The 25,403-nt window shown below is 38.6% G+C and overlaps 2 protein-coding genes across 8 annotated transcripts in view; one reads left to right on the top strand and one right to left on the bottom strand.

The window, feature by feature from the left end:
- The window catches only part of ATG3 (autophagy related 3), a 28,313-nt gene extending 24,244 nt beyond the window's left edge, over nt 1-4,069 (bottom strand). The window contains exons 1-2 of one of the 2 annotated variants that reach the window (XM_025912918.2): nt 3,593-4,069; nt 612-653 (exon numbers count right to left, since the gene is read on the bottom strand). In XM_025912918.2, coding sequence (XP_025768703.1) covers nt 612-653; nt 3,593-3,664 — 114 coding nt within the window. In that variant the 5' untranslated portion in view covers nt 3,665-4,069. Of the gene's footprint in view, nt 1-611; nt 654-3,340; nt 3,524-3,592 lie in introns of those variants that run through there. The other variant, XM_086675442.1, reaches the window with a different exon arrangement.
- An 86-nt stretch (nt 4,070-4,155) lies between these two features.
- On the top strand, nt 4,156-25,094 carry SLC35A5 (solute carrier family 35 member A5). 6 transcript variants are annotated; one of them, XM_086675439.1, is made up of 7 exons: nt 4,156-4,436; nt 5,230-5,378; nt 9,286-9,384; nt 10,916-11,046; nt 13,664-13,731; nt 21,215-21,995; nt 23,605-25,094. In XM_086675439.1, the coding sequence occupies exons 1-7, from the start codon at nt 4,366-4,368 to the stop codon at nt 23,671-23,673; spliced, it is 1,368 nt and encodes a 455-aa protein (XP_086531565.1). In that variant the 5' UTR covers nt 4,156-4,365; the 3' UTR covers nt 23,674-25,094. The 6 variants fall into 6 exon arrangements, with proteins under 6 accessions (XP_086531565.1, XP_025768758.1, XP_025768756.1 ...); XM_025912973.2 differs by having other exon boundaries at nt 4,159-4,405; nt 10,913-11,046; XM_025912971.2 differs by having other exon boundaries at nt 4,159-4,405; nt 5,202-5,378; nt 10,913-11,046.
- Nucleotides 25,095-25,403: the final 309 nt, after the last annotated feature.

The following is a 25,403-nucleotide window of genomic DNA, read 5'->3' as shown; positions in this document are numbered from 1 at the left end:
GTGAACAAATAAAATGATTCCTCAAAACCTAATTCTATATTAAAAGTTCAATAAAACACAACTGGCCTATAAAATAGCCATCAGTTTCAGCATTAGGTAGACTCAACATTACTTGGTTAGTAGAAAAAGTTAAAGAATTGTGAGAAAAAAGTCAGCCTTAAGTATGTAGCAATAAAATATTTAAGCTAAATACCGAAAGAAAACATACAAGCAGTAAGCCAAGTTTCCAAATGAAAAGCCATGAAATCTCATGTTTGATGCAGACAAAGGCAAGACACAGCAAACACCACAAGAGCTCCCTGCACAGCTTCAATATAACACAAATATAAGTGAGGGGTAAGTGACCAAGAATATTTTCCATTCCCTCTCCCACCATTTCTAAATCAAGAGGAACTACAGAGAAATATGAGAAGTGGCAAACTGAGAGGGAAGTTATATCTTCTTCTCACATAGGAAGTAGAAGTCCCTATAAAACTGCTAATATAGTCAAAAGAATCTAATTTTAATCAAATCAAAATTAAACTTTAAGATATTTTCTTATAAAACAAAAAAGCCACACAGTTTAATATAATTGTAAGACATAACAGCTTCAGAATATCTTTAACACTCACCTCTTCTGGTGTGATTACACCTGTTTCCTTAAATTTTGATTCCTAAAAAGAGCAAAAAGAATTAACATATTACACTTTCGCTTTCAAATTAAAGATGTTTGTGGGCAACTATTTGCCTGGTACCCTTCTAGGCAAAGGAGCACATACAAAAAAGAATGCATCACTGGTACCTAGAGGAATATACAAGTCTAATGAAGGAAACTGACATGAAACAATTACAATTTGATCAGTGCTATAATAGAGCAAAGCTCTTTGGAAAAGCATCCAAAGGTTTATACATTAAGTCTTACAATGATTTTGTACACATCTTTATTTTACAGAACGATAAAGATGTCTTAAAAATGTTTACTTTTTACTATTTAGTGAACATCTCCAACATCTCATTTCAATGGAGTAATATTAGAACCCAAATCTAGAGGTCATAAATTATTTAGTCCTTTCCCATTATTATATCACCAAGATATTGATACAATATTTTCTCCTCCAAAGCAAAGATGCTATTTACCAAATGTTTCTAAATTTTAAGTTAAATGTAAGATTTTGTAGTACAGTCTACAAAAATGAAAGAATTCATTTATGAACATTATTCATTCAACACGTCTTTAGAATGACCAATATGTGCCAGGCACTATTTGAAGTAATGGGGCTACAGGAGTGAATAAAATAGACCAAACTGATCCTTGTCCTCATAAGGAATTTAAACTCTAGTGGAGGGAGAAAAGCCAAATGGTAATGAAAACCACGAAGAAAAATGAGGCAGAGAGGAAACTGGTCAGGGGTGGAGGAAAAGAGATGGCTATTTAAAATAGGATGGTGAGAAAACAAAGACTTCCCTGATAGGTGACTACTGAGCAGAGACCTTAAAAAAAATGAACAAGCCACACAGCTGTAAAAGAGCATTTTAGGCAGATGGAGTGGCAAATACAAAAACACAAGGCAAGAGAGCATTAAACGGAGAAACAAACAGGACAGACTAGACTGGCTTAAGCCAAAGTGAGCAAGGAATAAAGTAGCAGTTGAGATAAGGGTCTCTCCCAATCAAGTAGAGGCTTGAAGATCATTGAAAGGACTTTGGCCTTTACTGTACCATGACTTTTCTTAATTTCTACTTGCTAGGATAAGTCACTGTTTCTTTCAAGGGATTTGGTTTTTCTTCCTTGCCGTCTTATGTCTAGTAGGAAACTACAGGATTCTCTCTGTAAACAGGGACAGGCAAGGAAAGGATCAATAATTCTGCTTTCCTTATTACTAAAAATACACACTAACAAGTACATTCTGACAAGCTAACACTTTTCAGTTTGGAGAATAAGTAAAATGATTCTTCAAAATATAATTCTAAGTTCAATAAAATACAACTGACCAATAAAACAGTAGTTTTATATTTAATTTGGGAACTCTTTTTCTTTTCCTTGGAAAAAAAAAGTTTAAGAATATGTATTATTTCTTTTTTTTTTTTTTAATCTTTTTTTTTTAACGTTTATTTATTTTTGAGACAGAGACAGAGAATGAACGGGGGAGGGTCAGAGAGAGGGAGACATAGAATCTGAAACAGGCTCCAGGCTCTGAGCTGTCAGCACAGAGCCCAACGCGGGGCTCGAACTCACAGACCGTGAGATCATGACCTGAGCTGAAGTCGGCCGCTTAACCGACTGAGCCACCCAGGCGCCCCAAAGAATATGTATTATTTCAATGCTACATACCTTGGTAGACATATTTCTGAAAAATGACATAATATGCAAAAGAATCATTTGATTTAAATGTCAAAATTATTTTCAATTTCAGAGTTGAATGAGTTATTTTAATTACAAGGGATTTCACTGTAAAAAATATATATATCATATAACATATATAAAAGCATAGCAAGAGTTAGAATTCCCATTTATAAACTTATCCCCCTCCCCTTTTTTTTACTTGGCCCAACAAGGTATCATTGTAAAATCAGTCTTGGAAATAAATATTAAAAAAGTAAGTACAGGGCTAACATTTCCCTTTGTCATGGAAAGGGAGCAAAATAAAGCTACCCACTATTCCTAGCATACCAGAATAATTTCTTGAATAAAGAGGACCAACCATTTCCATGGGTATTTCATCCCTACCGTAAGATTTGTAAACTTTTTACTGAAAGCTTAAAAAAATAATAAAAACACTTAAGAACTCCCTATTCATTTATTCTCATTGCTCAGTTTTCAGAAAGGAAAAACAATGACAACAAACTTAAATTTTAAGACATCAAAACTTGAACGCACTTGTAGAAATTTATCTTTGAAAATAAAGTCACTGCTTTAAAACCAGTATGCTACAAATTTTACTTTAAAAACGCCGTACTGACAATGCAAAAAAATAAGTATATCTAGGAGCGTCAAGCTGCTCCTTATTATCACTTAAATCCAAGATTTACAAATAGTTTTTCGGCTATTTAAAAAACTCAGGAAAGGGAGGTTTTGCCTGGTAGGTTCAATGGTACTGTTGGAGATAACGTTGCATTTCAGTGTTCTCTGAAATCTAACAAGATGAGACCTCAGTCACAATTTACTATTTCAAACTCCTAATCATAAGAGACTTTCTATGAAATTTGAGGAATAGTGACATGTCATTTTAATACCAAATACTGATTTCGTTTTTAAAAAGATAAGCAATACGCTCGTTTAAAAAGTTCAAAAGACTTCCGATGTTAAGATTTAACATTCTCAAATCTACTTAGCTGCGGACCACCTTCCAACTTGACGTACCCAGACGCGCTGAGCTCTGACGGGTGGCGACAGCAGTGCTCCAAGTTTACCTGAAGAGCCCGAAAGCCCTACAGAGCAGCTGGATAACACCTCCGGTGGGGCTGCGCCTTTGCCTGTGTCCCATCCCACCCTTACCACCTTCCTACGCTTTCCCCCGCCGGAAAACATGGTGTCCCTCCCGGCGCCGGGTCCTCAGTCCCTGCGGAGTTGAGCGTGTACCTGACAGCCCCTGGCAAGCCCGGCCTGGCTTACCTTGAGGACCGGGGTCAGGTACTCAGCCACTTCCAGTGCCTTTCCCTTCACCGTGTTAATCACATTCTGCATCCTGGGGCCGGAGAAGCGGCCGGCCCCGCGATGGGGTGGGAAAGGCAGCGGGGGCAGGGACCGGGAGTCAGAAAAAATCCCCGCTGCCTCCGACTCGCATCGGCACCCAGCCGGCGGCACCAGAGGGGACGGGACGCGACGGGACGGACGGGACGAGGGGGAGGGGCGGCTGCGCCAATCGCTAGGGCAGGGCGCACGCTGCTCACAACCCAGGCAGCGCGCGGAAGACCGGGCCTAGGTGTCTCCCCGGCCGCAAGGGAGGGCGGCGGGGACGAGGGGAGAGTTGGGGGGAGAGGCGAGCGCACGCGCACCCCTCGCCTCCTCGGGAGCTGTCTTCTCCCCCTCGCTTCACTCGCGCCCCTTCCGGCTTCCCCTTCTCTCTCTTGCCGTAGCTCCGCCGCTACCTGGGCCTCACGTGACACAGGACTCTCCCGCCACGTGACGCGAGAGAGGGCTCGCTGGGGCGGGCTCAGGCCTCTTCTCCCCTCCCTCCGGAAGCGTAACACTGAGCGCGCCTGCGCAATGGGTGCCAGGTCCGCTCTTTCCTAGTCTGGACGTAGTTGTGCTTTTTTGTTCCGGAATAGGAGGTTCAGGGGCTGGGGTTTTTCGCCTTTCTTTCCCTCCCGTAGCTTCCCCGACCATGGACCCTAAAAGCTATTGCTGCCTCTGCAGAGCTACACAGTTACTGTTTCAGCTGTAGGATGTGCACTCTTCCACCAAAAACCCTTTGGAAGGACAGAGGTAACCTCGCCCGGCTGGCAAAGAAATGCGCGTGCGTATGAGGGGAGGGCGCGCCGCTCGAGATCCCTACTGCGCATGTGTGACAAGGTGGCTTTTCTCCCTCTCCCCCCCCCCACCCTCCCCCGCCGTGCCTGGAGGGAAACCTGCCTGCCTTCAGTAGGGGAGGTGTCTCTTTTACCTCTACGTTTGCGCGCTGGTGGGCTGTCGGTTTTGACGTTTCAAGCCCATCTCTCACCAGTCCTCCCGGCCCTGTGCGCTATCCCTTACACAGGCAGGCTTTGGACAAGTTACTCAGCCTAGAGTTTAGTGCCCTCAACAATTCAGAAGAGGACTCTAGAGTCATTGATTTCTAAGCTCTCTTGTACTTTTAACACTAGTTAGGTGCAGATTCACAACACTGTTTCAGATCTTCCCCTTTCGGTCATTATTGTAATGAACTGTCCCTCTTTCTAGGGAAGAGCTACTACTGAGGTGAAGGGAAATCTGAAATTCTCCTCTAGGGCAAAGTTGCTAATAGGAATGGAAGTTAAAATTGGCTTTCTGCAAAATTCTGCAGTCCCCAGATGTCAGTTGCTCACTTGCTACTTTTAGCAGCACTTCTAGTCTGGCGCTGCCTTTCTGTCTTTGGAGTCCCCCCCCCCCCCCAACAACTTTTGACACTTTCATTTTCTTTCCCTTTTCTCTGGTTCTCCTCAATTTTCTTGGTTTGGATACAACTGTAGCCAAACATCTAAAAAATTGCTTTTCTGTTCCTCACTAATCAGTGGTATTTGTACTATGCTTTATCTACCAACAGTGTTGTTCACGAATATGTTCTCTTTAAGACCATTAAAAACCAGTGGAATGGAAAGCAAGTGCTGTGATCATCCCACATTGTGCTCCTTGTCAGCGATGTATACATTCCTACTAGGCACCATATTCATTGCTTTGAGCTCAAGTCGAATCCTACTGGTAAAATACTCAGCCAATGAAGGTAAGTGAAGACTTGGAATATATGGAACACTTGCATCTAATCACACGCTACGTCTCCTGTCGCTGGTCTCCTTGTATGCAAAATAGAGAAAATACCCTGGCAAGTACTCTGCTTCATGTGAAGGGCAAAGTGTGTTTAAGTTTGATTCTTTAACCTTTTATTCCTTAGCAAGAAAAATTTTTCATGCTGAGTGAAATTTGGGTTAAATACAGTGTCACACCCTTTACAGAACAGATCATAACATCTGACTATTATTTTAATCAACAGGTATTTCTGGACCTATAGCAATATGTGTAATTATAACTTACTTTGAAATAGGAGGATATATTTGGTCACTTGGTATTTGTGAGTTAGTCTTAATTACTATATCATTGAGGCAGTACAGATTATTTGCTTTGAAATCTTTGAAATTATTAGCTAAGAAGTCTTCTGTGTTTTGTTTTGTTTTTTTAATGTAGGAATTTGGATTTAGACAAACAGTTTAATTCTACAAAGCTGTATTGAGAGCCTCTCACTAGTTATTCAGGACACATAGAAGTATGACATCATGACCCTTAATGGTCTGCTTGGGGAGTCAGATGTGTATATAAGTCTCTACTTCGGTTAACATTTCTGTCTTGGGCAGTAGGCTAAATATTAGTAACAAAATTCAAAGTGTATAAGACATAGTCGTTGTTCTCAAGAATTCAGTTTATTAGAGGAGAGCTGTACATTTGAATCGTCATGAAGGTACAGTATAATAAATGCAGCCCTATACCAAAGGTGTGGAGATAGTTTTATGTAGAAAGTGCTATGTTCTCTCTGGGACAGGAGGATGTGGAGTGCAAAGGGATTAGGGAATACTTCCCTAAGAAGGTGAAGTTGATCCACAAGAGGACAGGTGGGCAGTGGTATTCAAAACAGAAGCAACAATCCATAGAATAAAATAGATATGTTTTAAAAAAAAAAGAAGAGCAGGATGGATTGTAAGCACATGTACTTCAGAATGACTGAGCAAAAAGTTTAAGGACTTGAAGGAGAGGAGGAAGGAACGCATGCATATGACCAGAGGGGAAGTAATGATCAGATACTAAGGGACTTCATATGCCACGCTAAAGAACTGGGACTTTATTTTCTAGGCTCTAGAGTCTGGGGAATAAGGAATGCTTGAAGGATTATAAACAGAATAAGAGAGACTGTTACACTAGCTGAATAGAGGATGGACTTGGGAAGAGACTGGATGCAGAGTAGCCAGTTGGGGTTATTGCAAATACAAGCCACAGATTAAGAAGACTAACCATGGCTTTGGAGGTAGGAATAGAGAAGAGAGGACAGATTCAAGAAATATACTAAACATGAGAAAAGACAGGACTCAGAGAATATTGAACGTAGAGACTAAAGGACGTGAAATATTGGACAGCTCAGAGGTTTCCTCTTTGGGTGCTAAGTGGATTGATGATGCTCTCAGCTAAGATGGAAGCTATTAGTAGGAATAAGCAGATAGGACAGAATTCAGAAAGATTGAACAGTTTTAGTTAGTTACCTTCCGTGAAGTCAGGAGCTATGTCCTTGTTCGTTGCCATATTCTGCACTATCTAGCACATCACATATATGAAGGAAATACGAATTAAATTTATAAATAGGAAGTAGTACTTCATGTGGATATGTTTAGTGAGCGTTAATGTTCCAGAATACAGATTTGGAGACATGAATATTAAATTGCTATTTAAAACCGTAGGAGCCAGAGGGCTTTTTCAGGGTAAGCACACAGAATGAGAAAATGAGAGCCAAGGATACAACTCCAAGGAAGCCAACATTTAAGAGGCATGCTGACACTCAGATGTTAGGAAAGAATCATCAAAGAAATAAGAGAACTAAATGCACATGATTCATAGAAGGGAAGGAAATAAGTTTGAAGACAGAGGAAATTGCAACATCATAGTAAGATAGGGGTTCAAGCATGCCCTTTGGAATTAGAAATTAAAAGATGTTTGGTAATCTCAGAGACCAGGTAGTTTGAATAAAGTGATGGGATCAGAAACCTGATTGCTTGGGAAGAAGACCTGAATGGAAAGTAGGTACAATGGAGATAATGAATGTTGATGCTGTTTTAGGGAAAGAAGGAGAAAGTATGGTAGCTGGGGCAGGGGTGGGATCGTATATTTTGTTTTTCGGATGGGACAGTTTGAGCATCCTTAAAGGCCAAGGGGAGCAAGCCAGTTAATAGAAAGATAAAAGAGATACACTGAAGCCAGAAGAAGAAATACTCACTGAAGCAAAGTTCCTGAAGAGAAAGAAAAGTTTTAAAGGGGAGAATGGGTCATCCTGGGGCTATGGCCTGTTTCTTTGGACTAATGGGAGATCAGTAAGGATGAATGCAGTGTAGATTCGGTGTATGAGTGTCAGCAGAAGGTTAAGTGGAAGGAGGTACCACATGATGCTGAATCATAGTTTGGGATCTACTATGAGAGAAATATGATTTAAAAGTAAATAAAAGTCAAAGTGAGTTCTGGAGCAGTGGTAAGAGTTTGAGACTTCTGAAGACCTCTGCCTCCATTCTTGTGTGTGCATGTTCCCTCGTGTGTATCATAGAGATCAATGCAAAGTATTAGTGGAAGATAGTAGAGTGTGATTTCAGTTTAGGTTTAAGCTCAGAGAAGGGAGGAGGAGATGTTTTAATTAGGCTTCGAATGATGGAGAAAGTTTAACAGGCAAATATTAAATTCAGGAGAACATTTATCAAGTGCCTACCAAGTGCAGAATACCATTAACTGCCAGTTTTATCAAGATGACTGACATGGGCCCTTTCTCATAAGGAGCTTACATTCCAAGGGTAAGACATACACAGAAGAAGTAGCTATAATATAATGCGACAGGTACTGTTATAAAGGTTTGTAGGTAGCACAAAAGGATTAGAGATGAATAAAGAATTGACTGTGTTTAGGTTGAGAAGGTCAAGGGAAACCACAGGAAAAAAAAGAAAAAAGGTGTTCTGGATAGAAAGAGTGTTGAGTTGGCATTGTCCCCCTGTACTTGGCCAGTTTTGGTTTTTCATATCATGGCCAAGGAAAATAAGGAAATGTTTCAAATGATAGGAAAAATGCATTCCTTAAAATAGGACCTACTAAAGTTTATGTTTGTCCTTGGCAAAATTTTACAGCAAGTTGTTTGTAAGCATTTGGAATAGACGTAACAGCTAAGACCAAGACATACAAACCTAACCTCATTTTCTGATTAGATTGACTTATAAGTGATCTTTCCAACTCATCAGTGGGTTTTGATATATCAGAGTATTTCCTCTCAGCCCTAGAGGTAGCCAGAGCTCTGGGCAGTTGCCTAGAGGTAGCCCTAGAGGTAGCCAGAGCTCTGGGCAGTTGCCTCTTGGCTCCTTTTACCCCAACGTACCATTTATTCCAGAGTGCCAGACCAATACTGTTTTCTGTATGTGCCGTGATGCAAAACAGATAGGAAGATTCCAAGTTAAGGGACTATCACAGACCATTTACTTTGATTGTAGCAAGGCAAACAAATGACACAAGAGGAACCATAAGCTGGGTCATAATTCTGCCAGTTAAATTCATAGCTTTTTGATGAGTCAGGCTCTCAGTGCTAAATAATGGTCATGTCTAATGCCATACCACAAAGCCTTCTGTGCCCATAGCCTTAGCCTCCTCAACATATTTATCAGCAACTTGAGTGAAAAGATGAGAAATTCAAGAATAATAAAACACTGAATGTGGTAGGGATAGCTAATACATTAGGTGAATTGATTAAAAAAATCCAAGAGAAGAAAGCCAATTGGATGAAGTTTAATATAACCAGTATTAAAATCCAGCTTTTAAGTTTAAAAACAGATATAAATTGTTACCTGTATACAAGCATTATATAGCACAAAATTTATAGTTAAAAAATGCCTGTTACATTTCAGAGAACAAGTATGATTATCTTCCAACTACTGTGAACGTGTGCTCAGAATTGGTGAAACTGGTTTTCTGTGTGCTTGTGTCATTATGGATTTTAAAGAAAGGTGAGTCTTGAAGTCTTGAACTCTATACTTCTTACTTTTTTTTTTTTTTTGATTTTTTTTATTTTTGAGAACATGAACGGAGGAGGGTCAGAGAGAGGGAGACACAGAATCTGAAGCAGACACCAGGCTCCGAGCTGTCAGCACAGAGCCCGATGCGGGGCTCGAACTCATGGACTGTGAGATCATGACCTGAGCTGAAGTCAGACGCTTAACCGACTGAGCCACCCAGGCGCCCCTATACTTGTTAAAAATCACAGAATCAAAACATTTTAGGAAAACTAAAAGGAAGATTTTATGTCATTTAGTCTAGCCCAGTAATTTTATATATGAGGACACTAAGATACAAACATACGTACAGTTACCCATGTTTTGCAAAAGCAAGGACAGGCTCAAAAGAACAGATGTTATGTAGTGGTAGGTAGGAGGGGGCAGAGCCAGGACTCCAGCCCATGTTTTCCTCACGTCTTGGCCATCGCTCTACCTTGTTATTTGTTCCTTTGTTGGAGCACACAGCAAGTTCATTTTTATTCAAATTCAGGATTTTCTAGATCACTGCTGTCTGATTTGATATGTAGCACATTGCAAAAACAGCCCCCATTTCCTGCAAGGGAGGTAGCAGAGTGGATTGGAGACTATATTCTAGGGCGGGATTATTTTAACTTCTCTGAGTTCCAGTCTCATCAGTTATCGAGCAGGGATACTCATCCCTTCCTCAAATCTAAAGCATCTAGCCTTTTGTGGCTCTTCCTGTGTATTAATTCTTCATCTTAGTTCCCCATTTATTGAGCCTTACCTTTCTCTGTTCTGTGATCTGCCTTCACATATGAAGTAAACAGAATTCAAAGTATTAAAAGTCTTTTCCAAGAAGATTTCTGTTTTATTCTTAAAAGTGTCAGTTTGTGCAAAGATTCTAGTTGGTGGAATATATTTCTTAATCTCATGAATTTGCAGGACTTAAATTGTTTTCTATTTTTGCATGTGATTTTACATTCTCTGGTTACAGTACCTTCCTGAGTTCTTGGAACTCTGGAGATGGGATCATAACTCATACCAGGATTAGCAAAATTTAATTTTCTCTGCTCCTGTATGTTATAAATCTTCACCTGGTACTCCTTTTCCTGATTCCCCCTGGGGGGGAAAATCCCAACATAAATACTTGATTTATTTTCTCTGGATTCTAACTTCTTTCTTTGCTCTAGGCTCTCATAGTAGTAAATAAAACCATAGTATCCTGAGTTGTTCTAAGTGGTGTTTCTATCTCAAGTTAACAGGAATTAGGAGAATCAGTATTCCTCAGGGTGTTGCTGATTGTCAGTGATGAGGTCTGGTGGGGAGTTGAAGAAAGAGAGACCATAAATGAAATCTTATATTGTGTTTAATTTCTTAAGGCTAATAGTCACTGATAAAAAGTAAGTTCATAAAACCTCTTTCAAAGAATTGTATCAGTAATCAAATACAACTTGCTTTGTCTAAAAATATGGGCATTCTCATCAATATTCTTTGTTTATTGCTGTCTTTCTTTCTTTAGAAGATCATCAAAGTAGAAACTTGAGATGTGCTTCCTGGAAAGAATTCTCTAATTTCATGAAGTGGTCCATTCCTGCCTTTCTTTATTTCCTGGATAATTTAATTGTCTTCTATGTCATTTCCTACCTTCAGCCTGTAAGTAAATATGATAGAAAATAGCATTCGAAAAACACAGAGAAATGAATCCCAGAACTAATGTTTTTATCATTTTCCTTATCAGTGTTAGTTTCTCATTACTCTCAGTGGTCTCCCTGAGGTTTCACCAGAATCATCTGAATACTGAGTTACCAATCTGCTGCTCACTGTGTTTTTTCAAAAATGTTTATTTATTTATTTTGAGAGAGAGTGCACAGGTGAGTGGGATGGGGGAGGGACAAAGAGAAAGGGACAGACAGAATCCCAAGCAGGCTCCGTGCTGTCCGCACAGAACCCGACGCAGGGCTTAATCCCACAAATCATGAGATCATGACCTAAGCAGAAGTCAAAAGTTGGATATTTAACTAGCTGAGCCACCCAGGTGCCCCACATTCTCAGAAAATTGTATACTCAGTGCTCTACTTTTTCCTGCACCTGCTTTAATGTAGTAAATGTATTCTGTTTATATGATTTTCTTTTTCTGTCAGTCCTATCATTTAACCAACGAGTTCTTTAAGGGTAGAAAATACATTCTCCCAACGATAAATGCTATCTATGACTGATAATACTAGGGATGTTTCTCATCTCTCTTGGTGTTCTCCATGCCAATTTAGGAATCCATTAGTAATCAGAATTAAAATTTGGGCTTTTGCTTTTACCTGTTACTCAGTTTGGGGGAATTTGTGTATTTATTTCCCTTAATTTATAAAATGAAGATTTCTGTTGCCATTGTTGCCAAAATGTATTTTAAGTTTCAAGAATAAATTCAGGCATTTTGATAATAAATAGGATTTTTATTGGTCCTAGTTCTCCATGTGAAGCCTTTTACGTATAGCGAAATCAGTTTGAGAGTGGGACAAGAAGAAAAGGATCAGTAGAGCACTAACTAGACAACAGGTATTTGATTATTTTGCACAGTTTAGAAGCTGTATAACTAGGCAAGCCCAACTACTCTAAGATGACCATCTGTAAAATAGAATAACATTACCATACTAACCCAAAGGCAGGGACTGGGGCCAGGTGATCGATCGCCTGAAGTTCCTTTCAGCTATGTGATCCATGTTATTAGTAAGTGTTTTGAATGTTAGAATGTGTTCTCCCTTAAATTCTTACTTCCACTTTGTTTTTCAGATCTGAGAATTCCTGTACCCAACAACATAATTATTTGCATCAATGAGTATATATTTGTTGTACTTTATTTAGATTAGCTCTAAATTTATATCCCTTTCCTATATCCCCAGCATGAAAGCAAGATTGCAGCTTCCTTGTTCTTCTACCTTATTACTTTGCTCTTCCTTCCTGATTGTGCACAACCACAGATATTACAAAAGAAATCACATGGCATTTTCTGTGTATTGCTGTGCCCAGTCTAGTTGGAAAGAATTAAATAGAGATGCACAGAGATTTTGGGGCAAAGAGCTCTGGTGTTTTGTTTATTCTGTGCACTTGCATGGAAAGTAGGTTCTAAATTCATCATCAGGTCAGCCAGGCTGCTTGGTTAGGTGCATCCGCTCCATTATTGTTGTTGATCAGAGCTACTGTGTCCTCCCTCTTCTTACCAGCCACTTACTTTCCTCCTTATGTTTTTCTGTGCTTTTACCAAGGGGTTCACAAACATTTGTCTCCAGAGGACACAGTGAAATTCCTAAAACAGTGCTTCTCATAAAAAATTCAGTAGAAAAACAACAATGTTGTATTCTTGGATACAAGAATACAGGGTATTCTGGTTTTTATTGGATTCACTCTTATTTCTTTAATTTACCTGCATGGTAGCCATGCTTGCTGGTTATATAAGACTAGTGAAAAATACTCTTTGGAGTTTAGTGAACTTAAACTGACAGCAAGGAAGAAGGTAGAGTGAAGTAAATAAGTAGGATTTGTTTTTAATTTTTTTTTTAATGTTGTCAGACCCAAATATGGAGGAGCACTGATGAAATTTCATACTTTTTGAGCCAAATTATATACATGTTCAGATTAATACTCTCTATGTGAAATATGACTGACTTCATAAAAACCCATCTTTATGAAATCTGGCTACCACATTTCTAAGTGTGTAGAGCAATGTGAATAAATCCAGGGACTGTCAGGTATGAGTTTGGGACTGAATCACTGGTATTGAATCACTGCAGTTCAACCAGGAGAACCAATTCAATTCCTGTAACAGTAAAGATGCTTAAAAACCTCTACCTCTATTGTCTTAATGTATAAATGGGCCCAATAGTAATTGCCTTCTCTCTACCTCTGGAAACGGTGTTAAAAGTCTGTAAAGCACTTTAAGAGCCTGAAAAAGTATGCTTCATAAGTAAGGTCACTATTATTTTTAGACCTAAACATTTAGAGTTGATAAGTATTCCCTGATCTGCACATAACAGATTATTTACACAGGCATTTGCTGAATTTAAACAAGTTTTCAAAGTCTGTCCAATAATTTGATCATATCTGTATAAATTTAACAAGCAATAAAAATGGAATTTCATCCTCTAGTGAAGTAGCTGCCCTAATAACCCCTCAGGTTTTTGACCAGAAAGCTTTTTTTGTCAGGTGAACCAGCAGGCTGGGAGATTTCTGAGGTCACTACTTTGTTTGGATTGTAATTCTATCTTCTCCTTCTTTCTAGGCCATGGCTGTTATCTTCTCAAATTTTAGCATTATAACAACAGCTCTTCTATTCAGGATAGTGCTGAAGTAAGTAACTTGCTCTGAAAGCATATATCATACTTTAAAACGGCACAGCCTTGTTTCAGATCATATACCCGGAGCACTGAACCCTCTGAATCCCAAGGCCAGGATTTTATTCCTAATTGGCTTTGGGCAACTTGTTTAACCCATCTGGAAAGCAGCTCCAGTGCTGGCCTATCTAAATCATTGCAACTAGATGTATGAAAAGTTTTTTCTTAGTATCTCAAAAATAAATAAATAATTGTCCAGCTTACTTTAATTTTCAGTGCCAACTTTTCAACAAATTCATGAGGTTTTTTTTTTTCTTTTCTTTTTTATCTTTTTCAGAATCTCTATACTTTAGTAGGGAACCAAGAAGTTCCTAAATATTGTTAGTACATTTGTTACTTGTAGTTTGGAGATGTAAAGAGTGGCAAATTCTTTATCAAACTATTTGAATACATGATCTAAGCTCTAATTGGCAGAAGATTTACATGAGAAATCTAGTCAAAATTACAATAAATAAGAATGATAGATTTTTGCTTTTAAAAATGCTGTCACCAATGTTTCCTGTCGCCAGGAGGACCTTTGAATATAGTAAACATTTTTAAGTAAATAGTCTCTGCCACCACATAAAGGCCAGAATATTCTAAGGTGTAATGGGATCTGGGCACTTAACTCCAGTTTAAGTTGTTACTTGATGATAAAAATAAAATTAACTTCTTGTTATATTTGTTGTGATTGTTTTTTTTTAATTTTACGTTCACTTTGCCCTTTTAATTTCTTATTCTCAATGTGCCATGTCATACTATGTGCTTTCATAATTTATGTGTATGTAAGGGTGAATGGCTTGGCACGTAGACACTCAATAAATATTTGTTGAATACGTGATGCATTCAGTACATTAATTATATGGAGTTCTTGAAAGACTTTCTTTTACCCTGAGGAAGCATTCAATTTAATGCTTGATGTGAGAGATGGGAAAAAAATGAACATTATATTTCATCCAGGTTAAATATTAGAGTGCACTGAATTTTTTTTTTTTTTGAGAGAAAAAGCACAAGTTGGGGAGGGGCAGAGAAAATGGGGGTACAGAGGATTCGAAGTAGGCTCTGAAAGCTGACAGCAGAGAGCCCAGTACAGGGCTCCAACCCACCCACGGACCATGAGATCATGCCCTGAGCTGAATTTGGACGCTTAACCAACTGAGGTGCCCCTGAAATTTGTTTCTGCGTCAGGTTCTTCATTTAATTTATGAATTGTGAAAATAATTCAACTAGCAAGTGAAAGAATGCTATTCCAAAAATGTTTTGAAGTCTTTAAAATCAACATAAAAGCCACTTTATAGGACAAAAAGTTGATTTCTGAGGGAAAAAAATGTGTATATATATATATATATATATATATATAGTAATATAAGTAGGTGTATATATATATATATATACACATACACATTCTTAAGTAGCTATATATACGTGTGTGTGTGTGTGTGTATAGATAGATAGATAGATAGTAATATCTTTATATTTATTCCTGTGATAAAATTAAAGATGCATGTCCATGGAAGAAAAAAAATGGGCTCTGACATATAATGAAAGGCTCATTATTTAATAAGGGCATCTCATAAAGGGGTCTCAAAAACATGTTGGGTTTTTTAATTTTTTTCCTTTGAAATGACAGTTTATGGGTACACGTAGTGGTGTACTTATGTTACACAAGACGTAAGTATTAGATCAAAATTGTATCAATTTAAAATTGAAATTTTCCAAAGCAAAAATATAAAGTATGTATTGCTAGGTTTGGAATTAACCTGTAGCTCTAGCTGTGCCTGTAGTTGTATATAATATTTTTTATTTTTTTTTTTTTTATTTGTTTTTGTTTTTTATAAGTTTACTCCAGAGCCTGAGCTGTGGCTCTGAGGTTGAGGTGAAGGGCCTCTCAGGCCTTATCCAGGACTGGTCTTACTGGTTGGTAGACAACAGTGCAAGCAGGCTTTCAGCTGACAGTGACAAGATAATCACACCAAAGACTCCTCAGAGCCAAGGGCTGATCCGAGGGCCTTTCGCCTATCTAGACTTAACCCCCACAACAACCCCAGGAGGTAGGAGTTATTGTCCCCATTCATAAGTAGATTTGTTCCAAGCGGTGTCTGTGCACAGAGCCACTGGGTATTTTGCAGCATTTATAGGTGGTTTTGACCATGGAGAAGGGAGTATGTAGGGTGGCAGGGTTAGAGGCAGAGACCAACTAGAACTGCCCCTGTCAGGCTGAGAGAGCTAATATATGGGCAGAGATGGCCCATTAAATTTTTAAGCATTTAACTATTTGTATTAGGAAAGTTAAGGGTGCCTGTGGCTCAATCAGTTAAGTGTCTGACTCGATTTCAGCTCATGTTGTGATCTCACAGTTCATGAGATGAGCCCTGCTTTGGACCGTGTGCTGAGAGCATGGAGCCTGCTTGGGATTCTCTCTTTCTCTCTGTCTCTCTCTCTCTAAAGGATGGATGGATGGATGGAAGGAAGGAAAGGGGAAAAGGAAATTAATTCCTAGTGTAATCTAAATCTAGTTATACTTAAACTTTAAATATTTGCTTTTATGATACTATTAGTTATAATAAGTATTATATTATTGCTAGTTTTAATAATAATTAACATTATGAACTAAAGTTCCAAAAAGCTTTTTCACATATTTTACCTCTTAATAGAACAGTAATATTCTTAGACATGTGTTTGCTTTGTTGTTAATATCTCTCTGTTTTGAATCCTTTGAAGTTATTTATATTAAACAAACAATAAAATCATTTATTTTTTTTACTATTTTTACAAGCACTAACTTAGCTCCCAAAGGGAGTCTTAATTTGAGTCACAAATTAGCACCGAAGCTACTCTTAATAGTGCTAAAATAATATAATTAATACTGTCTTTTATGAGAATGTCTTCCAAGTACTGTATTATCTATTATTACAGTTTATTTTATTTTATTATTTCTTAATTAAAATTTCTTTTTTATTTTCAGAGAGAGAGAGAGAGTGAATGTACAAGCAGGGCAGAGGGGCAGTGAGAGTGAGAGAGAGAGAAAATCTTAAGGGGGTTTCACACTCAGCAGGGAGCCTGATGCAGGGCTTGATCCCACGAGTCGGACACTCAACCGACTGAATCACCCAAGCGCCCCTATTATTATATTTTAAAATCAGCTTTGTTCTATTTTGATCTTTTTGTTGGTGGTGGTATATATTGTTTGTTTGGTTTTTGTTATTCAGTCTACTCTTCTTTTGCCCTTAGCAATAAAGTTTTGACCCAGGAGTAGAAGCTTGAGTTCTGTCATATTCTTTTTTTTTTTTTTTAACGTTTTTTTTTTTTTTAATTTATTTTTGAGACAGAGAGAGATAGAGCATGAACAGGGGAGGGCCAGAGAGAGGGAGACACAGAATCCGAAACAGGCTTCAGGCTCTGAGCTGTCAGCACAGAGCCCGACGCGGGGCTCGAACTCACGGACCGCGAGATCATGACCTGAGCCGAGGTCGGCCGCCTAACCGACTGAGCCACCCAGGCGCCCCGAGTTCTGTCATATTCTTAATGTGTTTGCCATAAGTAACTCATTTTTCATGGTGAATATGAATATGAAAGCCATTGTCTTATACTTGACTCTAGCGGAGCCTCCAAATACCTTTCCCATGCAGACAAATAGTATAAGGCTACAAGGTAGGGAAAAAGAAGCCCAGTGACTAATGCAAGAATTACCTGGAAGAATTTGGAAGCGGTACACAAAAGATCACCATCCAAATGTCTTACCATATGTTCTAGAGAAACCCCATGTGAATGTGTGCATTTGCTCTTTGAGGAATAGCCACTGGTCCACAGTGGAGACTGGTCACAGGTGTTATCCCTCAAAGCCTTGCTGGCTTGCTGTTTAAGGCTTGGTGAAGTTGTATAATATTGTTTAATTAGTCTTTAGGAAATGGTAGTATCAACCTGAACATTGAGAACTGGGGGCAAAAGGTAACCATTTTTGTCTAAAAAAATGTATATACGTTTCTCTGATATCTTCAGAGGAAAGCTGTTGGGGGAAAAATCAATGAAGAACATTTTGGCACAGATGATTGGTGTCTTAGAAGTTATGGTAACATTTACTCTTCAAAATCAGCTGAGAAATAGCAGTGCCACTCGGTAGTACAAGCATTTCTCCAAAATCATTCATTTGATAATTCTTTTTTATAATTTCTCATTATAAATCTGCTACTGGTCACTCTGTGCTACTAAGAAATGTGTACAATTTTGTTTTAAAAAGTCATCTGAGTCTTTCCATTTAATTATTTTCATGTGGTGCCCTGTTTTACTATCATCAAATTTGGTAGGGATGCTCTTATCTGATACAATCTGGATTTAATTGTTGAGTTACTAAGAGTACTCAAAGTGGTGAATCATGTTTTAAAAATACATACTTTAAACAGTTTAAGATATGTAAATGTCCATTCATCATTCTTCTGAAGAGCTCAGGCCTTTGAGAATGTGTGGGATTTGCTGATTGGAGTGTTTTAGCTTCTTTCTTTTTAAATGTTTATTTATTTATTTTGAGAGAGAGAGAGAGAGAGAGAGAGAGAAAGAGCGAGCATGTGCACATGCAAGCATGGGGAGGGCAATAGGAAGAGAGGGAGAATCCCAAGCAGGCTGGGGGAAGGGGGTTCTGTCTCACAACCCTGAGATCGTGACCTGAGCCAAAATCAAGAGTTGGATGCTTAACTTACTGAGCCACCCAAGTGCTCTGGCTTCTTTCTTGAAGCTACATTCAATCTACATCATACAAGCTTCCTGGTTCTAGTTTCTTTAAAATAGAGCAAGCTCTTGGGGTGCCTGGGTGGCTCAGTCGGTTAAGTGTCCGACTCTTGGCTTCAGCTCAGGTCATGATCTCATGTTTTGTGAGTTTGAGCCCCACATTGGTCTCCATGCTGACAGTGTGAAGCCTGCTTGGGATTCTCTCCCTCTCTCTCTGCCCCTCCCCTGCTCACTCTCTCTGTCTTTCTCAAAATGAATAAATAAACTAAAAAAAAAAAAAAAAAAAAAATTGAGCAAGCTCTTCAAAATACTTTTAAAGTAGATTGTTGTAGATTTTTATTTCCTAATCTTAAAATTAGCTCACCTGTACCCAGTTTGAAGGCAGATTATCTTGTGAGTAGTGTGCCTTTAATTAATTTTCCCAGAGCATTCAACTTTTCATAAAAACAGCAGTCCTTTTCCTTCACTCATAATTTGTCATTTATGTAATCATTAAAATATCTAATTACAATAATGAGGTCACTGGCAAAAACATAGGAACCAGGTCTCTCTGTGGGCAAGCAGTTCATTTGGAGTCGAGGCCCTCAGGTAGAGGGGCCTTCTGGCTGTACATGTTCCACTCTGAGCAGCAATCCAAACAGTTTACAGGTGGTTTACTGGGGCAGTGGAGGGATCAGGTGAGTTTTTTACTGTCTCATCCACTAAACTGAGGAACAAACTGTCACGCACTGTCATTTGTAAGAGCACCTATCCTCAGCTGACTTTATGGGATAATTTATTAAGCTTTATTTTCTTTGCTGAAAATCTACCATTTTCAGCCTAACCCTTAATAATTTTTACCTTCTAGAACATTACCTTGAATGAATGTTTGCAGTGGTACTGATTAACTTGTTTAAGACTGTTTAATTAGATTATTTTTTTCTCAATGTCCATGTTAGTGGAAAGTCTACAGCTATCAGAATTGAAAACTTCTATAGGAATTATAGATTGTTATTGCCTCATTTGTCTGGATGTCCAATAATTAGTTACATGATGATATTTATAAATTGGGCATATACTTTTCATCTGTCTTTCCTGTCTTCAATCAATTTGGTTTCTTCCACTTAATGTGTACCAGCTACACCTTTAGAAATTTATGTGACTAGTTCACAATTTTGGACCTTCCGGGCTATGCTAGCCCCATCACTAAATGCTAGATCTGGCTTTTTGAAAGTATGTACATGAGAAAGCATGATACTGTGCACATGGTGCTGCTATCTAGGCTGGTCTATGCATTTATCAGTCTCCACTCATGAAGCTCTATGGAAGCATTAGTGAAATCAGACACATCTGCCTGTATATGAACCTTGAAAACTCATTATACTTAAGAGGGTCATTGGTCCAGGAAGAAACATGCAGACCATCACTCAGATCCCTTCTTTGCTCTTTTGTAGGTACATGACCTTAGGGAAGTCAGTCTTAAAGTACTGTGTCCTTCCTTGGAACAGAAATTGCTGATCCATGGTAGGCGTTCAGTAAATGCTCCAAAATCTTGTAACTTCTATTTCTTACCTGTTGCTTTACACTTCTGCCTTTGCTTCTGCCGCGCGCACGCACGCACGAGCGCCCTCTCCTTCACCTGATAGATCTTTAAACTTGAAGATTTTATTCCTTGACTACCCCAATCTGAGTCAGCTACTCCTCTTTTCTTAGTTAACATTGTACATTCTTGTTGCCTTTTTATGGACTCTTCCCTTTGCCTGGATATATCACCAACTCCCTTTTCATGTGGCAAATTTCAGTTTATTTTTCATGTGTCAACTCAAGTGTCCTTTTGTCTTGGAAACAATACTTGACTCCATTTGCATATTTAAGTGTTCCCTCCCCTGTTGTACCCCAATTGTTCTGTGTATCACTTGTCACACATTATATTGTCATTACTTAGTTTCATGGCTCTTCTCTTATTAAAATTCCTTGGGAATGGAGATCAAGTCTTCTTTATCTCCCCAGGCACACAGCAGCTGCTTACTAAATGTCTGTTGAACTAAATAAACCCACAAAATAGATTGACAATAATGTGTGTCATTTATATTACACAAGCTTGTGGTTAGACAAAATAAATAAAGAAATAAAGCATTGTTAAGACTTTGTAAACTGAAACACTAAAAATATTTTTCCTTGCCTTCCCAAACAGGAGTTTGCTATAAAATGGTTTATGATTAGGCCATGGATCTAGGAGCTAGCTCCCTCCTTAAATCTTTTTTGGTTCATGAACACCTTTGAAATTTGACAGAGCTTTGAAGGGTCTCATGGGATTGGTAGGGGCAGAGACAGGAACTCAACTGTATAGATGTGGCACCCACTGCAAGGACTCACAGATTTCTGAAGCTCATCACATTCAGGTTCAGGGAAACCAGGTTGAGAATCCCTGCCATAACTTACTTTATAAAAAGTTATTTTACAAAGATCTAAGATCAGCTCTGGAGGTAGAAAAGAGACTTAGTTAAACCTATAGGTTAAAAGGAAACTTACAATGGCAATGGTATTAAGAGACAGTTATTGTAAAGAAGAATAAAAATACCAAGTTTAAGAAGCAGAGATACCAAAAGGTCTCCTTTGAACTTGAATTGGGAATGCTAGCAAAAATTGGGTACAGTTTATTCAGCCAAGTAGTTACGTGTCAGAGTTTTCAGTAGAAACAGTCAATATGGGAAGGGAGGGGAAAAAGTAGTAATATCCTGTTTTTCCTCTCTGAACAGGAGGCACCTGAACTGGATACAGTGGGCTTCCCTCCTGATTCTGTTCTTGTCTATTGTGGCTCTCACTGCTGGGACTGAAACTTCACAACATAACCTGGCAGGACATGGATTTCATCATGATGCCTTCTTCAGCCCATCCAATTCCTGCCTTCTCTTCCGAAGCGAATGTCCCGGAAAAGTCAATTGCACAGCAAAGGCATGGACTTTTCCTGAAACTAAGTGGAACACCACAGCTATGATTTTCAGTCACCTCCGTCTCGGCTTGGGCCATGTGCTTATTATAGTCCAGTGTTTTATTTCCTCAATGGCCAATATCTATAATGAAAAGATATTGAAGGAAGGGAACCAGCTCACTGAAAGCATCTTCATACAGAATAGCAAACTCTATTTCTTTGGCATTCTTTTTAATGGACTGACACTGGTCCTTCAGAGCAGTAACAGTGAACAGATTAAGAACTGTGGGGTTTTCTATGGCCACAATGTGTTTTCAGTCACCCTTATTTTTGTGACTGCATTCCAGGGCCTCTCAGTGGCTTTTATTCTGAAGTTCCTAGATAACATGTTCCACGTCTTGATGGCCCAGGTCACCACTGTCATCATCACAGCGGTGTCTGTCCTGGTCTTTGACTTCAGGCCCTCCCTGGAGTTTTTCTTAGAAGCACCATCGGTTCTTCTCTCCATATTTATTTACAAAGCCAGCAAGCCTCAAGGTCTGGAATATGCACCTAGGCAAGAAAGGATCCGAGATCTAAGTGGCAGCCTTTGGGAGCGCTCCAGTGGGGTAAGTCTATGGAGATGCTGCCTTTCTCCTGTTCTTCCCAGATTCAGTTCATGCTCATAGAAAAGAAGTCGATCAGTGCTTATTTATCAAAGGGTGTATTGGATTTCTGTGACTTTTAAAAATTATTCAACAAACATTCACTGGACTTACGTGTGCAAGGGCTCGTGATAATGCCATCAGTGGTCGAGAAAGAGTGTGAATCAGAGCCTCGAGGACCTTATCCGTTAGTTGTATCTTAGAATATTATAGAGCCACAGAGCTGGGAGACAGCACACAGGTTATCTTGTCCAGTCTTTCTGGTTTGCGGAGTGAATAAACAGATTTGGACAGGCTAAATGGGTTATAGATAGTACGTAAAAAACTATGATCAACCCATGAGGTCTCACTCCTAGTCCATTACTCTTTCTACTCTGCCATAGTCAGAGAAATATGCCTCATTGGCAACAAAAGTTGACCATCTTCGACATTAGTAGGTCTTGTTAGATGTAAGCTCCTTGATTTTCCATCTGTAGTTGCTTGTAAACCACACGGTGCCAGACGGGTAGGCCTCAACTCACTATGAAGGTGATTTTCAAAACTATCTTCATAAGTAAGAAAAAAATATTTTCTAGAAACCTACTTATGTCGTTATTCTGAATAAGCATTATTCTTCCAGTTGCTTATAATTGTTTTAGGAAGGTCTGTCAGGCATGGTGTTGACAGATGAACAGTGATCTTTTGGAGACTGAAGTAAGGAGTTAGATATATATTTAAAAGATGAAACCAACTCCTCTAGCTTTAAATTTACAATTTTCCTGTACACCCAAAATACCAAGCACTTCACAAAATGAACATTTCACTCTTTGGGAAAACAGTCTCTTGCCCATTAGAGTTCATGGCAGAGCTTCCATCAGCAATGTCACTGAGGTGGTGGCACAACAGATCCCTAAGGTGAAAAAATCAGCAGCGCGTGGGTGGCTCAGTCAGTTTTGCGTCCCACTCCTGGTTTCAGCTCAGGTCATGATCTCACGATTCATGGGTTCGAGCCCCACTTCAGGGTCTGTGCTGACAGCGTGGAGCCTTGCTTGAGATTCTCTCTCCCTCTTTCTCTGTCCCTCCCCATTTCATGCTGACTCTCTCAAAATAAATAAATGTGCTTTAAAAAATAAATTAGAAGCGTGGGTCCCAAATGCCCTTATCTCAGCCAGAGTATAGTTTCAAAAGTCATGCATTCTTTTCCAGTGGTCTGATAACACTGCTTGCCCTACTTTATAGGTAAAAAAAAAAGTAACAATTTAGATAGTAGCCTAGCTTATTTATACTGTACCTATTTCTTTAACCACTAGTTATTTCCCTTGAAGACCAGCAGAGGGCGCTCTTTACTGTGTTCCTGTGGTCAACTTTGAAATTCAAGTCCTGAGATGCTTGCTTGTCCATGTTTTGTGAATCTCCTTATGTGTCAAAAATGAACTTTCTAAGAACATAAGTATTTATTGAATTTCATTTGACTAGATTATATTTGTAGTTCAATGAAATACATTTACCAGTAAGGTTTCTCCTTAGTAATCATTACAAATGCTACATTTCTAGTTTTGTTTTAATTAATTACTGATTTCATATTTCTTTTTAGGATGGAGAAGAACTGGAAAGGCTTACGAAACCAAAAAGTGATATTGACTCAGATGAAGATACTTTCTAATTAGTACCCAAATAATTGGCTGCTCACAGAAACTTTTTTGCACACTTTCAGCATGTGTCATATTTATCTTTTCACTTTGATAAACACGAATATTTCTGAAGTAGAAAATGCTTTGCATATGTGTAACCACTCCCTAAACAGTTCCATCCATGGCTTAGAGGACCCAAAGGCTAAAAAGTTCTAAGGAACTGACACGAGAGTAATAAATAGTATGGAGACTGCATTAATGGTACTTGATAAGTTACAAGTTATCTCCCAGGTTATTTTCCTTGTCCTCCAGGGTTCCAAAAAAACCTGTAATAATCACATTAGCTGTACCATAGACATGTACAAATATAGATCAGCTTGCCAGATATTCATAATGATGTAGTTCTACTCTGCATGCCAAAGTCTTCCCTTATTTATCATTATAAATATCTCCTAGGTTGTCCCTTGAATTTTGAAGCCCGAGAGAAGCTCATTTTGCTATTAAAAAGTAATGTGACTCTTTCTAAAAAAATTTGGTGGAAGGACCTTACCATCTATCTGGCTACAACATTGATTTGAGGGCAATATAGTCTATGCTGAATGTTTTGCTGAAGAAGCAGTTTTTCAGAACTGAAAGGTTAGAATTTTAATTTTTAAAAATTCACAGGGAATTTGATTTTCAGTGATTATTTTTTGATATATTTTTCTATACAAATAAGCTTCAATTTAGGTGAATGTTTGTTCCCAATTACCACGATTCTCACTTGGATTTTAAGTCACTTAAGCCATGGTGGACTTTTTCCCCTCAATTTGACCTCATTTCTCGTAGATTATTAGATTTCAGAGAACTAATGAGCCATTTCATTGTATCAGTTGTCAATTAGAACTCATGTTTGTTATATATCTTACTATCATATCCTATCCCTAAGAATCAAGCCATTGGTTCAGAATCATAACAGATTGTCAGTAAGACTAATGCCTAAGAATTCCTTTTAAAAAGATCACCTTGCAAACAAATGACTTTCACCGATTATGAATAGTATTACTCTAAAATGAGGAAGCCTAGTAATACGTAAAGTACTTTATGGTAATATTCATACTTCAAGTGCATGGTATTTTCATGGTATTTTTGCATGCAGTCAATTGAGTATGAGATAGAGAATCCAGATGATAGATCATTTAAAAGTGAGAAAACAGAAGTGACTTGCCCACGATCATGCAGCTGGATGGCAATTGGACAGAGCTAGCTCACAGGCCTATGTTTACAGAACACTACACTATAGATGTGAACTTTAAGGTGTCATTTTCATGCAGTCTGTACATCTCTTCTTTCCCCTAATTTTCATGCAGATGAACATGTGAAAATACTGTTATATAATCCATCTGTGATACCTGGAATAATATGACAGGCAAGAGTTGGTGGAAATTTATAAATAAAATAATTATTAAACCTATATCTTGAGTCATCACTCTGTCATGGGACATGGGACATAGAATACTTTTCATTACAAAAAATGTACTGAGGCAAGAAATTCAAACAACTTTTAAGACTTTCTTTTTCAGTCGATCTTGACCTCTGAGAATAATCATAAGTACACCCCTCCATGGTGTCAAAGAAGGAGATTGCACTATTATGGCAATTTATTTTATTTGTTTATTTTTTTAATGTTTATATTTGAGCACGCACGAGAGAGAGCATGAGCAGTGGAGGGGCAGAGAGAGAGGGAGACACAGAATCCAAACCAGGCTCCAGGCTCTGAGCT

This window comes from Puma concolor, chromosome C2 (assembly GCF_028749965.1).
Source record: "Puma concolor isolate L17-30 chromosome C2, mPumCon1.1.hap2, whole genome shotgun sequence".
Classification (NCBI taxonomy): Eukaryota; Metazoa; Chordata; class Mammalia; order Carnivora; family Felidae; genus Puma; species Puma concolor.
This window is presented reverse-complemented; position numbering and strand designations above follow the sequence as displayed.

Coding starts and splice junctions, on each gene's coding strand:
- SLC35A5 (XM_086675438.1), top strand. CDS start 4,366: ATGTGCACTCTTCCACCAAAAACCCTTTGGAAGGACAGAGGTAACCTC. Junction 4,437..5,229: donor CGGCTGGCAAAGAAATGCGC/GTGCGTATGAGG, acceptor GTTCTCTTTAAG/ACCATTAAAAACCAGTGGAA. Junction 11,047..13,663: donor TCATTTCCTACCTTCAGCCT/GTAAGTAAATAT, acceptor CCTTCTTTCTAG/GCCATGGCTGTTATCTTCTC.